This window comes from Salminus brasiliensis, chromosome 1 (assembly GCF_030463535.1).
Source record: "Salminus brasiliensis chromosome 1, fSalBra1.hap2, whole genome shotgun sequence".
Lineage (NCBI taxonomy): Eukaryota > Metazoa > Chordata > Actinopteri > Characiformes > Bryconidae > Salminus > Salminus brasiliensis.
Window position 1 is genome coordinate 31,889,358 of NC_132878.1, and position 17,047 is coordinate 31,906,404.

The 17,047-nt window shown below is 40.7% G+C and overlaps 1 protein-coding gene across 1 annotated transcript; it reads left to right on the forward strand.

Annotated features, from left to right (window-relative positions):
• Positions 1-122: 122 nt before the first annotated feature.
• On the forward strand, positions 123-15,705 carry hadhaa (hydroxyacyl-CoA dehydrogenase trifunctional multienzyme complex subunit alpha a). Its single transcript, XM_072677639.1, has 20 exons — positions 123-224; positions 3,033-3,074; positions 3,181-3,251; positions 4,080-4,213; positions 5,004-5,142; positions 5,531-5,650; positions 6,162-6,264; positions 6,864-6,986; positions 7,232-7,350; positions 8,085-8,141; positions 8,824-8,933; positions 9,784-9,918; positions 10,655-10,826; positions 10,954-11,040; positions 11,143-11,283; positions 12,393-12,461; positions 12,799-12,994; positions 13,143-13,257; positions 13,634-13,779; positions 14,970-15,705. Exons 1-20 carry the CDS (start codon positions 158-160, stop codon positions 15,113-15,115), a joined length of 2,292 nt encoding a protein of 763 aa, XP_072533740.1. The 5' UTR covers positions 123-157; the 3' UTR covers positions 15,116-15,705.
• The last annotated feature ends 1,342 nt before the right edge of the window (positions 15,706-17,047 follow it).

Here is a 17,047-nt window from a genome sequence, read left to right on the forward strand (position 1 = left end):
GGGCGAACGACGGGGGCGGGGCGGGGCGGGGCGGCGGCGGAGGGAGGGAGGGAGGGAGGGAGCGGGTGGGTGTGTGTTTGTGTGTGCGCGCGTGCGCGTGTGTGTATCTGTGGCTGCGTATGCGTATCTGCGTATGTGAACTCGAGCCCCTAAGGAGATGGCGAGCGCAAGAGCGGCGGGCACGCTAATCAGGTCTGCGGCGAGCAGATACGGTCGTTTTTCTGGTAGGTGCACCTGAGACACCGTGGCCGGGTGTTGCAGTGTTTTAGTGAAAACAGCATACAAGCAAAAAAAACCCTAAAACAAACGATAGTGTGTGTGTAGCGTCCTTACACGACCCTGCTAGCTAGCGTGGCTGCAGATTTATGAACTTTCACCTACTTTGGTACGGAGGGTGACCGAGGGGTTGGGTGACCAGGTGCATGCACAGCAGACCGCTTTGCCACCAACACAAGTGCACCAAAGACGTTTGACTATTTGTGCGTGTGTGTTATTGGGCATGCTGTTAATATGACAATCAGATGTTTTGCGTGAATTGCATTAAATGGGTTCAGTCGTAGGAACCGGTGGAATCGGATACACTCTACTGAAACTATACAGAAACTTTCTGTGCAGTTTTTTTTTTTCTGTATATTTTGTTTTAATAATTAATATAATATACGAGGCACCAATAGAAATGCTCCAAAATGAATTCAATATGTTTTAAATTGCCCTTCATTTAAAGTTGTTTTTTTTTTATTCTTGTTCTGTAAAGTTGCCATTTCGGAGATATGAGGGTTTTTTTGTGTCACAGCGACAGTATTCTCTACTCATTTAGTGCTACGTATTTTGCGTACGCCCTGTGTTAACGGGCGCGCTGCTGGTGCACTATTTAGACCTAGGATTTGTTATGATTTTGTACGGAAGCCCGGTGACCTGAGCGTTCACCACGTGGTCTGCGGTTAAGGTCACTCTAGAGTCTGGTAGTGCACTTTTTTTTTTTATTATTATGAAAAATAAATGCTTCTGTGAATAGTACTCGTTCAGTGGTGTCCCAAACTGTGTTTACACCCCAGATATGTTGACCTACTAGTTGTCAGGTCACTGCTTAGTGTGCTCTTTCCACATGCACACACTGTCACAGAGGGTGTGTATAGTTACATTAACTCATGTGACCGTGTCAGGTGAAGGGGGATGAAATTGGGCCGCAGGTCATGCCATATCCGTATCTGTCTGTATTTAGCTCAAAGTTCACGAAGAACCCTGATCATTCTAGGTTAATAGGGGAAGTTATACTGTGTTGATGGGTGTTAGGGGTCGTAGATGTTTTTCTGCTTGATTTTCTATAGTCTATATAGTATAGTGTGGATTAAGCGAAGTCTAGGACTAAATGCTAATGCCATGTTTGGGATTTGATATCGGAAAAGTCTTTTTTTATTGTAGAATTAAGCTTGATCTAGGGCAGTGAAGGTGGCCCTGAATGTTTCAATAAAATTAAACATTAAAATAACAAGCTAAAACAAGCTAAGTTCGTAAATTCGTCTGATGTTTTATTCAGAGCCATTACTGATTATTAGTAATCAGATACACCAGTAACTGATATTTGGGGCTAAAGTTTATTTACCACAAATCCAATGTATGTAGTGTTAAAGTTTACAAGAAGGGAACTCTTTTTACTTCTTATTTATATTGTGTATATAGTGTAAATTATTTATCTACATTTTTTTGTAACTGAGTGTCTTGCTATCCCTTTCTGCTGTGACACTGAGAATTTCCCCACTAGGGGACTAGTAAAGGACTATCTTATCTTATCTTATCTTATCTTATCTTAACTCTTACTCACTACTTCATGGTGGATTTGGGGAAAAAAAAAACTTACTTTTTGTAGGGGCTGATCCCATCCTATGTTGAAAACTGGCTGGCATTGTTGGAAGTAGGAAATTAGCTGCTGTCAATTCTTTTAACATTGAAATTGAAACAACAAATTGTGTAGGTTAACTATTAAAGACTATAAATATTACATTATGGTATCAATTTCCAAAGACGTGTCTGCATAGTTTGTCATGGTTACCAGGCACCAGAAATGAAATTGCACAAGCTTTAGCTTTTCCTTTCCAGCTCACATGTAACTTGCGATCAGGCTTTGGTTAAACCTAACATGTTGCGTTGTGTTGTTTTCACTGCACTGAGGGCTGAACAAAAAACTGAAAAGCAAGTTTGATTGGATTCACTCAACGTGTGGTCCCCAACGTGGCTGGAAGGTGATATTGGTCCAGGTTAAAGCCCGTGTGTGTTTTTGTTTTTATGAAGTATGTGCATAGATCCCAAAAATGCTTTTATCGGCATGGAAACGAAGTACCCATACCAATAATGCAAAGATATCTGCTTCAGTTATCGGTCGCGGTGATAATCAGACCCCTATTTCTTTCCATTGACTAAGGATATAGAGAGCAACTCTGGCAGAGTCCTTTCAGGCCTCCTCTTTTGAGCAGCGATGGAATTTGGTGTGGTTTAGAGATGCCCCGACCCAAATTTTCTTGGCTGATTCTGATAATAATATTTCTCGTAACTTTTGCAAATAACGTCCGAGAAGTATCGCCTGCTTTGCGTTGTATACCTTGGGCTTCGTTGATGTATCAAGTCTCTGAAACCTCTGTCCGTGACCCCAGGAAATGGCTGCTCACCCAGTGCTATGAATTCCATGATTTTCCTCGTAATGACCTTGGAGGTCTTTTCATTGCTGAAGAAGGTTAGCAGAGGCTGCAGGCCTGTGGTTGGCTCTGTGCTCTCACTAGCTTTAGTGTCATGGCTTTTGCTAGCTTCTTCAAAGGTTTTGAATGTGGAGTTGTTCCTTCACCGCTTGCTTTGGCCTTCCAGGGATTGCAAATTGTGTTGTTGTTGAATTGAACAGGCTTCAAATGAGCATTACAGACCTGAATGTGTTCAAATGTAGGCTGTAAACACGTTTTTTGGATCCAATATGCTAATTTTAAATGTATGTAAATGTTTGCGACTGATCTGTTAGTCTGTGCTAATGTTTTGTTTTTGTTTAGTAAATGGACGCCGCAACTTCTCGGCATCGGCGGCTTTGTCTGGTAAACATTAAAACCATTTCTACTATAGCACTCATTCATTTTTATAGCAATTATGTGACCGTTCTTGGCTAATACACCTGTACATACATTTTGCTTTGTTCTGCAGCTCGCAGCTATGTTCACTATGAGCTTAAAGATGATGTTGCAGTCATCCGACTCAACGACCCATCAAGCCGGGTCAGTACCTTCACCATACCATTCTGTCCATTAGAGCGATGTTTTTGTAAAGGTTTGGGCAACTTGAAAAAGATTAGATTTGAATGGTCAGATCACTTTTACCAAGGTCACAAGTCTTGATTAGCTTATTAGGCCTATGGCTTGTTCTCAGCCATCATACTGTGCAGAGACATGTGCACAAATATGACCCTAATGGCCGACAAGTCAAGTATGACAAGTCAGGCCTGAGATATCACAGATTTCAGATATTCCATTGAGTAAAGCAGCTGTAAGCTTCACCTGAGTCTGAATACAGCTTCAGCTTATGGTTGTTGTGTTTTAAATAAAGAATCGAAAGCACTGAAGGTGCACTGACCCTCTAGCTGATGGTGCATATTGGTACCAAGTCCGTTTGGCCACATGGATCATTTTGGCCGCAATGAGGGGACAAAAGGGTGCAGAATTTCATGAAAAGACCATATTTCCAATGTTAAGCTCAGTGATTAGTCATGATTTAGGCTTGTTTTAAAGCCAGTGGCATGAGGAACATTTCACTGAAGGAATGGGTTCTATTAAATACTAGTTAAAACAGACCAATAATCTCACTGAGCTAGAATGAGCAGGATGCTCAAATTTGTTTTTCAGGCCTGTTAACTTTAACTTTGTCATCTTTGGCCTTCAGATCATCTTTTGCTTGCTTAGCCATTTACAGTTACAGTCAATTTGACCAGGGGTGCCCAAATGTTTGCAGGCCACTGTAGGCTCATTACTGAAATTCTAAACTCTGTTGTGTATTTATGCAGGTCATTGTGGATGTGTCTGCTTATGTGCATTTGCTTATGAGTGCAGGTGAACACACTGTCGCAGCAGATGGGGAATGAAATTAGGGAGGTGTTAGAAGAGGTTTGGGGTAATGGGGCAGTGAAGAGCGCTGTGGTCATCTCCACCAAACCTGGCAGCTTCATCGCGGGAGCAGACCTCAAGTACAGTACACACTTACTTATGCCGACATACATAAACTGTTGTTTTAAAAGTGGAAATCACTTGATGTCTTAAAGCTTATAAACGATAATAAGCTAGAAAAGTTTAAGTATTTTGTGAATATTAATAATTTGTTACCTAATAATTCTTGGCTTACATGCTTCAATGTGTGGTTTTCTCTTTTGAAATATGTGACATTAGGGGTATTATTTTTCATTACTTGAATTCTTGATGGTGACCGCCATGTGTGCCCTATGTATTACTGTAATGCTAAATTACTGTGTGCCCTCATCACCACACATTGTCCTTATCGGCCCACAAATCTGAACGTTGGTGGCAGATAATCACTTCGATGGTCACATGGACACCCTTCAGGAATGTTGTTTATATCTTCCTCTACTCCAAATCATGTTGAACTGGTTGGACAAAAGGCCTTAAGCATTCAAGTCGGTGAAGTACAGCTTGTCACTAAAGATTTTCTGTCTTCGCACTGGGTCTAGGGATTTTGTTCATTACTGCTGGCATTGCCATGTGCCGCTAGAGACATCATTATGCAAATCATTATTTATTTATTTATTTTTGTACTAACCTTATGTATGCTTATCAGCCTGCCAGAGTCTAGACATTTCCCCGCAGCTTTCTGAGGAATCAAAACTTCTCGTGAAGTTTGTTGTCCAGTTTTATTTGAAAATAGAATTATTTTGTACTTTTTACATTATAAAAAAATATTTCATTGATTATTCCATTAGAATTATTCTGTTGTGAATGAGAGTACTTTTCCTTTCTTCTCAGCATGTTCACGACCTGTAAGACTGCCGAGGAGGTGAGCAAACTCTCACGGGATGGACAGGAGATGTTTGAGAAGATCGAGAAATCGCACATCCCCATTGTGGCAGCCATTAATGGATCTTGCTTGGGTGGAGGCCTGGAGGTGAGAGCGGGAAGGAGAGGAAGGATGGATGAGTGGTTGGGTGAATGAGTGAGCGGATGACTGGGCATGTGCGCACATGGATGAATGGGTGGGTGGTTGTTTTGGCGGATGGATGAACGAGTGGGTAGTGCGCTGGATGGATGAATTAGTGGATGAGTGGATGGAGGGATGAATAGGTAGATATACAGATGGGTAGGTGGGTGGATGGAGTTAATGGATAGAATGTGGTTGTGTTATTTTGCTTTTCAGGAGCTAATCAAAGAATGGATGGATGGCTGGTAGGGTGGATAGATCTATGAATGGATGGAGGGATAACAGTTGGTCACTTTTCTAAGGTACCAGCAATACCCACAATGACTTATTGGTTCTCTTTCCATCTCTGTTTCAGTTTGCCATTGCATGCCAATACCGTTTGGCCACCAACAACAAGAAAACTGTCCTGGCCTGTCCAGAGGTGTTTCTGGGGCTACTGCCGGGGGCCGGAGGCACACAGAGACTGCCCAAAATGGTCAGACGCTTTACACACATACTCCCTAATTTGTACAGTTATTTATATCTGCTCCCTGTAGACTCTAGCTGCATTTAGGTTTTCTCTGAATGTAAAACTGCAGAAAAGTAGGCTACATAATCCCTGTTCCCAGTTAGAATTAGAATCACACTTTCTCACAGCAGTACAATGGTATTCAGTTGACACACTCACGCAAACCAGTGATGAGGACAGACTTTCTGATCCCAAGCCTGCTTCTTTAACCTTTAGGCCACAGCTAATTCTGCAATTTCAGCAAATTCTGATTGCTAACATGCAAGCATTTGTACATTCTCTGGAATAAAAAATTTAATAAGAAGTCTTTAGAAGAAGCTCCTGCCAGCAAACCTATATGGTACAACTAGCAGTAAAATGCTTTTAACTGCCAGCTCACATGAATTGTTCTATTTTTTTTACTATGTTTTGTTTGCATATCTAATGGAATTCTGAAATGTGGTTGTTTTTGTTTGTTTGGCTAATGTATTTGTTCTAGCTGGGGATTCCTGCTGCATTCGATATGATGCTGACTGGAAAAAACATTCGGCCAGACAAGGCAAAGAAGATGGGCCTGATCCACCAAGTGGTTAACCAACTCGGTAAGCTAGTTAGGAATTTATATATGCTCCCTAATTAAGAGACATAATACATGAAATGCCTCAGTGCTCCTAAAGTACGAAAATAATGTCCTATCTGCAGACATGGATTTGTTTTACATTAAAAATTGGTTTTTATATTGTTAAACCATTTCAGACAATGCAAATATCAAGATGTAGCCTATGTCACTTACCAGCAAATATCACTGTATCACTGTTGATCGCAGTACAGGGGTTAGGATTCAATATATTGCGATATATAGCGGTACTGTAAGCATGACCATATAGTGCATTTATATATTTAGTTATTTATTTATTTATTAAACCATATTTTAGGAAAACTGTTAGTATTATAGTGCACACCATCTGAACTGAAGTGACAGAGTGACCAATACAACACTGCTATCTAGTGGTCAGGGTTTAAACACGATACAAAATGGACCACTGTCTGCCAGTAAGCTCTTCATGTCAACTGTTAGTAATCCATATTGTAATATTAGCTATACTTTCTTAATTTAAAAAAAAACAAACATTTTTTAATGTCATGTCCTGTTTTAATAAGACTTGTAATAATTGTCTCTGTGTAATGTGTTTGTGTACAGGTCCTGGACTGAAGGACCCAGAGGAGATGACTATGAAGTACCTGGAGGATGTGGCTGTGGGCGTGGCTAAAGACCTTGCCAAAAAGAAAATTGCTGTAGAGAGGAAAAAAGGCCTAATGCAGAGTAATGCGCGCACATACACTCACCGTTTATCTTGTCACTGACATAGATGCTCACTAGTGAACAGGCTTACAAACTGTATATTAGGCATCACATAACAGGTAGCAAATACCTGCTATGCGATGCCTAAGACTAATATGCTGTTTCACTGCTTATGTAACAGTATTGCTATACTTACTGTGTGTGTGTGTGTGTGTGTGTGTGTGTGTGTGTGTGTGTGTGTGTGTGTGTGTGTGTGTGTGTGTTAGGGCTGCAGGATGCAGCGTTTGGAATGTCCTTTGTGAGAAAACAGGTCTACAAAACAGTTCAAGACAAAGTGATGAAACAAACCAAAGGCCTTTATCCTGCACCACTGAAGATCATAGAGGTATACACACACACAGGTCCAGGCATTAGCATATCTCACAGAGAGTTTTTCTTTTAGAATGTAAAAAAAAGGGTTGGCTACAAAAATCCATAATGTCAGTCCAGGATGTGAAATTATTTACTGTGTACAAGTGATTTTACTGCAGTGTTAATTGACAGTCTAGCTTATTCAAATCATGTGGCTGTTTTATAGATGGGAAATGCATGATGTGCATCAGCTTAAATAGAATCAGGAAGCAAAAACAATTATTGAAATATTTCTAGCCATCACTGCAGTTATCTTTCTTGACTTGTGCGTTCAGCCTGTGGTCAGGAGTTTTTCCATAACAAGATTTAAGACCAGAGTGAGGGGTGTATGTAAATGGTGTGTCATGTCAATGAGATAGGTGACTGTCTTAAGTCCAGTGTTTGATAGCAACTTTAGCTTAGCATCTCTTGTTCTAAAATAAAGAAGCTCACTTTAAATGTACATCTCTTGGCTGATTGACTACATCTGGGACAAATCTGGCTGATCGACTACATCAGGGCTTGATTCGCAAATCTGTTGAGCCCCCTTTTCTGGCTCAGGTCTACTGAATTCTTGTGTCGCAATAGCCAATAAAAGACCAGAGGGTAGAATGAGGTGTGTCCTAAATGCACACGTTGTGCATCGACATTTCAGATAACACCAATGTAGTCCTAGAAGCAAAGATATACCTATAGTGCTAATCGTGTGTGTCTGTGTGTGTGGTTTAGAGTGTACAGACAGGTCTGGAGAAGGGTCCCGTTGAAGGATACAAGGTGGAGTCTGTGGTCAGTATAACTGCATCATTTATCTTGCCATGCACATTAGTTTAGGCAGATCTAGCTGTCTAAGGTTCAGTGTAGTAATAATAAATGAAGGCATATACTCCAGAGTTGTTGAGTAATCTCTAATACATGGTCAAAAATACTTGGCAAAAAGCTTTGCTACTGTCCACGTTCCCCCAACATAATTTTGTCTCCCACATTACTTGTAGTACATGCATACATGCACTTATTTAATGTTGTGTATATACTACACATGTTACAGTTTGAAAAAATTGAAAGAAGCCTTGTTCGAGGTAATGCACCGCCTCACCTATTGCTTTTCTTCCACTTAGTCACGCCATAGTTACTGTCTGTACTATTCCCTTAGACTAAGCACTACATCAAATGGGTGTAAAATACGGGGGCTCGTCTGGGATCGTAGCAACCTACGTTCATTGGGTGTGTAGTAGTAGTTGGATGAGTTCTGGTGTTCTGCTGCTTGCAAGTCTACTTAGAGATTACTCAACGAGTTGGGTTGAAGGGTCGAATTGCTCCTGCCTGTATCATACAAAATAATAATATTTCATAGCACAATAATTTACCAGTGTGTGTTATTTGTTGGAGCTCAGTAGCAGTGATTATCTATTTATTTTATCATTTACTTATTTCAGATGTTAACATATTATTCCTGGGTTTTTTTTTTCAGAACTTTGGGAAACTGGGTGTGACTTCAGAGTGCAGAGCCCTGATTGGTCTGTATCAAGGCCAGGTGGCTTGCAAGAAGAATAACTTTGGCAAACCGGAGAGAGAAGTACAGTGAGTTTACACCACTGATTCACATGCTTTTCCCAACGGGTACAGTGTTGTCGCCTGGGCTATTAGTGATTGCTTAATATTTATGTTAATATTAATATATAATATTTGAGTCATGTTTTAGTTCTAGATGTAACAGAATTTATTAGCCTATGTTATTTTATCAAGGATATTTTTGTCTGATGTTTAGAAAAACGTTACAGGACACTGGCTCCATTGTGGCAGGCCTAATGGCATGCTGCTGTAAATTGCAGTGAGGTTTGGTGTGAAATGGTCCATTGTGTAAAAACTTACCAATTCAGATTTCTTTTTAGTGGTGATGGGAACCAGGAGTCCCAGTGACTACAAACACAAATTCATTCATTTTATGTACTATCCAAACCCATTTTTCCCCATTTGAACCTGCACAATTGTCCCCAATTTTCATTGCATCTGAAAAGTTGCATGAAGTGCACTGCATAGTTTTGCCCTGCCACTTAGCAAGGTCACTGGAGCTCAACACGCTTGGAGGAGAACACGAAGTGCCAGTTGTGTTATCAGTTACATACCTAAACTAACACTGGTAGCGACTGATAAAGTCATGGAAGCTTTTTATGAAGAACTGTCAGGCTGCAAATACACTCAACTGTTCTCACAACAGTTAATCTTTATTGGCCTTTTTATTTTTTTAAATGTAATTAAACAAAACCCAATATATTCATGTTGCCATGTTCTCTAGGCATGACGAGCATTTGTTGCATGCACCAGAATAGCTATGTGCACATACAGTAAGTCAAGAAGGTGGGACGTGAACTAGACTGTAGATGTACTTCTCAGCATGGGTGCAATAACTGCTCCTACTTTGATCGGTCAGGAAATTGGCTATCCTGGGGGCAGGACTGATGGGAGCAGGTATCGCCCAGGTAACGGTGGATAAAGGCATATCCACCATCCTGAAGGACACCACAATAGAAGGAGTAGTCAGAGGGAACAACCAGGTCTACAAGAGGTAAGACCACCGCACACATGCATCTCTACAGCAGAGATGAAGCTAAATCAACATAATGAAACCAGCTCTGAGAGGGTTTTTACACACAACACCTGCAGTTTGCTGCTTCATCCACCAGAGGGAAGCAAACCACTGTCTAAAAGACAGCTGTCAGGGCGCCACCAGGTGGCAGTGATGGCTTTTTACTGATAGTTACACAGCAGATTTGAAACCAGGCATTAGGAGTTTAAAAAAGTTGTGCTAAGTAAGACTGAATATTCTATATGGCCAAAGGTATGTGGACATCTGCTCGTCAAGCAACAACAACATTTTGAAAAGAGAGTTCGACTGACACTTTGTGCAGTAACAGCCTCTACTCTTTTGGGAAGGCTTAACACTAGATGGAACATTGCTGTGAGGAGAATTTGATTGCAGTTAGCCCCACAAGAGCATTAGTGAGGTAAAGTACTGATGTAAGCTGATTAGTTCTGCCACTCCAGCTCCTCCCCAAGTTATTGGATGGAGCTCCATCAGTCTGGAGAACACAGTTCCACTGCTCCACCTCTCTGTTCTGGGGGGCTTTGTACCCGTGTAGCTGACCCTTAGAGCTCATATGGAGCTGTTCTATTGGTCAAGTCTATTGGTGAAGTGGCAGAATTAACAGATGGGATATTCACAGTTTTTTGGATATATAGTGAATGCCTCTCTCTGTTTTCTTTCTTTCTTACCTTCTTTCTTTCCTTCTCTCTATCTTTAGTCTGAATGACAAAGTGAAACGGAAGAACATAACCTCTTTTGAAAGGGACGCAATAATGTCCCTCCTGACAGGGCAGGTGGACTATAGTGGCTTCCAGAATGCAGATATGGTTATAGAGGCAGTGTTTGAGGACCTGTCAGTCAAACACAAAGTACTGAAAGAGGTGGAAGCTGTGAGTATGTCTGTTTTGTTTTGTTTTTGTATCCATGCTGGTATACTTTTTCAGTGATAATCTGAAGGGAGTTCTACCTGTGTATAGATCTGTGATGTGAATGACCCTGTGTGTTTACTGTGGGCAGGTGACTTCTCCTCACTGCATCTTCGCATCCAACACCTCATCTCTGCCCATCAAAGATATCGCGGCTGCCAGCAAACGGCCTGAGAAGGTGAGGAAAGGTGTGTGTGTGTGTGTGTGTTTCACTGTATTGAAATGCATTTGCTACAAGTACAGGAACACGTCAAATTGAGTTGTTGTGTGTGTTTTGTAGGTCATTGGGATGCACTATTTCTCACCAGTTGATAAGATGCAGTTGCTGGAGATCATCACCACAGATAAAACCTCTAAAGACACCACAGCTACAGCTGTGGCTCTGGGGCTCACACAAGGCAAAGTTATCATAGTGGTGGGGGTAAGAGCCGTTTATTGAATGTGTTTGTAAAAACAAACCTTATTCATTCTGAAGTCAATTGTAGCTTAATTGCAGAATTACCACAAACCAGCAAGACCCTTTGCTTTGGTTCAGTCATTTTTTGTGAACCGGCTTCACCTGCTAGTTGGTCTAGTTATTAGATACAGGCATGTGACCATTTGATTTCGAGGATGACTTGTCAGGAAGCTCACTGGAGTGGACAAAAAGTGGCCACTGGTTTTGTTGAGCTATAAATTGCTATACGTTGACAATTTTACACCACCAAAGGATGTGGCTTTTAAATTGGACAGCAGGTATAGCTGGTTAAATTTAATGTGTTAAAATGTCAAAATTACTACTTTGAAGCTAAAAAGAGATGGCCAACAAATCTCCAGTGTAAAATGCTTGAAATTGTCGTAAATGAGAAGAAATGCACAGCACAGGATTTGTAAAGTTACCATGGAGGAACAACAGCTTTGCAGAATCATATCTGTTTTGTACACCAATAACATTATCAGAAAAATTAAACTATTAATATGATCTGGGTCCTCCTTGTTCAACCAAAACAGCTCTCCACTGTCAAGTTGTGAACTCCACGAAACCTCTAAAGGGGTCCTGTGGTATCTGGCACCAAGGCATTGTAGCAGTTCATTTAAGTCCTATAAGTTGTTTGGTAGGACCACCAGTGAGCATAAGTGAGCCTTAGGTGTCCATCACCTTGACGCCAGTTGTCCTTTCTGGGAGCACATTAGGTAGGTACTGACTACTGCATACTGGGAACACCCCACAAGTACTAATATTTTGGAGATGTTCTGACCCGGTCATCTAGACATCACAGTTTGGTTCTTTTCAAATTGGCTGGCATTTTTTTCTAAGGGTCATTTTGAGAATGAGCTTTCAGGAACACAGAGTATTCAAAGCCTACAAAATGCTAGTTGGTGCTGTATAAAACTTAAGGTAGTCATTAATGAGGTTCTTAAATAGGACAAGATTATGGGTTGATCTAGAGGTGGTATTGGACAGAATAATGGGGAATGGAGCTATAAGGTACTGGAATAGTTGTGGACACTCTCCTTTTGATCTCCCATTCTTTCTCACTCTCTTTTTAGGATGGACCAGGATTCTATACAACACGTTGTCTGGGTCCTACACAGTCAGAAGCAATAAGAATACTGCAGGTAAATGATAGGCTGCTGCAGCTACCCTGGACCTCCTGAATATTTTACTTATTATAGTGCTTCAAACTTCAAAAAAAAAATTAGTAAAAAAAATCTGCATAGAGAAAAACATTTTTGCTGTCTCATGCGTTCAAGGCTGTTTTGTGAGAAAGGCCCTGAGTGTCTGGGTCAGGCACTGTCCTTCAGTCTGGTGAAAAAGTAAATACTGAAAGTACACTCTGAATCTCTAAATAGCTTGTATCAGATTTGTACAACTGAATTTAAATTGAAACTTGTCTACTGAATTTAAAGTTTATAAAAAAGAAAAAACACATTTTTCCATTGGCTGTGCCCGCAGGAAGGGGTGACTCCAAAGAAGTTGGACGCTCTGACTAAAGCTTTTGGCTTTCCTGTGGGTTTGACTGCTCTGTTGGATGAGGTGGGCATGGATGTGGCGGCTCACGTAGGAGAGGATCTTGGTAAGGCCTTTGGTCCGCGATTTGGGGGCGGGAGCACTGATCTGCTGAAGACAATGGTGCAAAAAGGCTTCAAGGGTATGAGACCATCTTTAACAGTACACACACACATTCGTTTATGTACTGTTGTTTACATGTGCACATGTGTGTTTGTGTATCTGTGCGTGGATACTTGCCATACCACCATTTTTTTGTTTGTTTGTTTATTTGTTTGTTTCTTCCTCAGGTCGTAAGTCTGGTAAGGGATGGTATGATTATGCGGGCAAGAAGAAGGACAAGAAGGTAAACGCTGGAGCGGAGGAGGTTCTGAAAGCCTTCAAACTGACTGCGCCCCCTGCTGTGTAAGTGCCGTACTACCACACGCTATTATACAGCTATAATACACGCTACTGTATAAACGAATAATACATGGCATTAAGTTCTGTGCACACAAGTTACCGGTTTAGCAGTTCATTGCGCTCTAGAGCACAGAAAGGTGTGTAGACGGTAGACTACTGAACGTCGCCACTGTGACATTGACAGCACTCTTACTTTTGTACAACAGCAAGAAAAATAAATTCTCATCAGTGTCAAAATTGAAGAGACCTGTATGTGCTGTATAATGGTGTTTGTATGACTTGTTCATCTGTAAACTAACAGCAGTATGTCATGTAACATGCCATAGCCAAAAAAAGTAAACCCCTACTTTTTTTTCCTGTTCTCTCTCCATCTGTACAGGTCTGGGGATGAAGATGTTCAGTATCGACTGGTTTCCCGGTTCGTGAACGAGGCTGCTATGTGTCTGCAGGAGGGTATTCTGGCAGATCCTGTTCAGGGAGACATCGGAGCCGTGTTTGGCTTGGGTTTCCCTCCTTGCCTTGGAGGTGAGTGGACACATAGAAAATACCTGTCAGGTTGGGCACTGCAGGTAATTAGGCATGTTTGCAATAGATGTGGTGATGGTGAATCCTCCAGAGTTCCTTTAAAAACACTGAACTTCTCTAATGTCACATTTTAGAGATGTGTTAGTGTTACGACTGTAATATGTAGTAGATCTAAATCGAACAACTAAACAGTAGGGATGTACCTATTGAGTTATTTGCTATTTGTTTGATTAACCCCAATGCTGATTGTTGGTTGAATCCGATCTTTGTGTTTCTATAAATAATAAAGCTCAACAGTTTAAATAAGAAGTGCTGTTACTATAAATACTAGTAAATCACTGTATATTCAGTGACCATTCTAAACGCATTCATTTTGTTTGGCACAACTTTATTTTTTTAAATGACTGTTTTAAACTTTATAGTGTATTCAATACCTAATAATCCAGTCTGACTGACCTACCTGACCATGCAACTCCCAGTTCCTTTAAAAAAGCTGCAGTCAAATTACCAGTAGTGGTGCACACTTTAAACTAATATTTGTTGCTTATTGTTGATTACAGATGTGTATGACTGAATAAGCTGATGTCCTTTTCTAGCATGAGTGTATAGACAATCAACAAATGTTTTAAGAAAGAGTCTGTACTGTCTGTTGTTGAAGTGCCACGTTAACAACAAGGCTCTCAGCAATCCTTCTGTTAAACCTGCCACTCTTTTTCTAAAACTACCCTGTAACATTTATTTTGGTGAATAAAACAAAAAAGAGCTTTATCTGAAGTGATAAGTGCCATTACGTTACCAGTTAGCAACCAAAACAAGGCTGCTAATTCTATCACTCCATTCAACATTCCTGTTAATGGAGCCTAGGGGACAACAATCCAAGGAAAAGAAGTAGATTAGGGGATACCTAGTCCATTGAATTTTTTTTTTTTTTAAATGCCTGGATTGGTCCCAAGTCACTGGATCGGATCGGGGCATGTCCCTTATATTGCACGGTCAGTGGAAATCGCTTTTAACCAGGAAGGTTGGACTTGACCAGTGTTGTCCAAGTGGAGTCAGTAACGAACGGGATAACGAATGGGCTTATTCAGTAGATTGTATTAGGAACTAGCAACTGATCAGAGAAACCTGTTTCAGAGGTTTTCGTTTTGTCCAGTTTGACTGAAGTGTGTATTTTGTGACCTGTATTGTAGGTCCATTCCGCTTTCTGGATTCGTTTGGAGCCGATAAACTAGTTCACAAGATGAAGCGTTACGAGGACGTTTACGGAATGCAGTTCACCCCCTGCCAGCTCCTCTTGGACTATGCCAAGGATCCCAGCAAGAAGTTCCACAAGTGAACCTAGATCAGAGGTCATGGCTCATTTAACCAGCTGTTTGACCTCAGGTTCGAGGGCCACCATTGCCTGTCCATCCACCATTAACCACATTGGGAGTTCTGTATCTTTACTGCATAAGCCATAACAAGCCAAAATCGACATTGGTACTATGTATGAACATGCTCACCTTTTGCTAAACACTTTATTTTTTTGGTGCCTTATTATGGCACAGTCAACTTCATTCAGTTAACATCTGTGCAAGAGATAAGTGCATTTGAAGCATTTGATGGTAACTATGCCTTTTTTTAAGAGCTTGAAATCCAGATCCCACCACTGTGTGGAACTGTAACTACTGCAGCTGTATTGTGATCAGGTTCTACCCACAATGCCTTCAGGTCGTATCTACAGGGAGATTGGGAGATTGACTTTTGCACTTTCTGCTATTGATTGTTTATTTGTTTTGTATAGATTTTGTTTTCTCTATCTGTGAATAATTGTAATTTAGTGAACTTTAACTTTCCAACTAGTACCCAGTACTCGAATAATTACCTGGCTGTTTTAGTTTTTTTTTTTTCTAAACCCTGCTTCAAATAAATCAGACTGGACCTGGATGTTGTTTCTGTGAGAGAATGCACTTTTAGAGCACTTTTTACTGGACACTGCATGATGTTTTAAAGATGGTCTGATCCAATCGTGTAGCCATTCAGAATCAGAATTTGGTTCTTGTCAGTCACTCAGATCTTTACTCTTGTCCATTTTTCCTGCTTCCAACACATTAACTCCACTTGCTTAATAATATGTATACCCTGCCCTTTAATACCATAGCCATGGTACCCAGGTTCCATTGTAACTAAATAATCACTGCTACTCACCTGTCAATGGTTTTAATGATATGGCTGATGGGTGTATGCAGCCATGTGGAACAAAAACGTACACCCTCTTTGAATAGGTTTATGAGTCATGACGTCATTAAAAAGATCTGGCCCTTGGAAGATCTTACATTTTTTTAAAATGCAACCTCAGATGAACAACAACGCACGACAGTTTATACAGTGTCATTACTTATTTAACAAACACTAGGCCAAAATGCAGAGTGCGAAACATTAAGTACACCCTTACTGCTTCTATCAAATGTCTTTGACAAATTTATCATCAGCAAGTGTGACTGACTCTATAAAAACAGACATTTTGGCAGGTTGCTGCTCTGGCTGATGATCTTATTCAAGTCTTCCCAGCAAATTCACCCCAAGGTCACACCTACACTGATCTACATCAAGATCTGCATACTCTACAGGCCTTGTTTAAGTTTAAAATTGAGATGTTTGGCCATACTGAACAGTGCCATATTTGGTGGGGTAATGATTTGGTCTTATTTTGCAGCAACAGGACCTGGGTATCTGGCAGTCATTGAACCGACCATGAAGTCCTTTGTTTACCAAAGTATTCTAGAGTCAAATATGAGGCCATCTATCCAACAGCCAAAGCTTGGGCGATAAACTGGGCCATGCAACAGGACAATGAATCCAAACACACCAGCAAATCTACAACTGAATGGCTGAAAAAGAGAAGAATCAAGGTGTTGCGGCCCAGCCAAAGTTCAGACCCCAACTGGAATGCTGTGACGGAACCTTGAGAGAGCCGTGCATAAACAAATGCCCACAAACCTCAATGAACTGAAGAAGTGCTATAAAAAAAGTGGACCAAAATTCCTCCAAAACAATGTGAGAGATTGATAGTCATACAGAAAACTCTTAATTCATTAGTTACTGCTTCTACAATCTAGAAATTCTTGGAGTGTAAGTACTTTTTCACACAAGATTTCCATTTTGGCTTCATTTTAGTTATAAATAAATAAAGACATGGTGGAATCTGTTGCATGTTGTTTATATGAAGTAGTATTCACCTCATTTTTAAGACCTGCTAAGGACCAGATGTTGTTAATTATGTCCTGAC

What these genes read in the sequence shown, in the direction of transcription:
- hadhaa (XM_072677639.1), top strand. Translation starts at nt 158, where the DNA reads ATGGCGAGCGCAAGAGCGGCGGGCACGCTAATCAGGTCTGCGGCGAGC. An exon ending in CACCACTGAAGATCATAGAG is followed by an intron (nt 7,351 to 8,084) that starts GTATACACACAC and finishes TGTGTGGTTTAG; the next exon opens with AGTGTACAGACAGGTCTGGA. An exon ending in AACAACCAGGTCTACAAGAG is followed by an intron (nt 9,919 to 10,654) that starts GTAAGACCACCG and finishes CTCTATCTTTAG; the next exon opens with TCTGAATGACAAAGTGAAAC.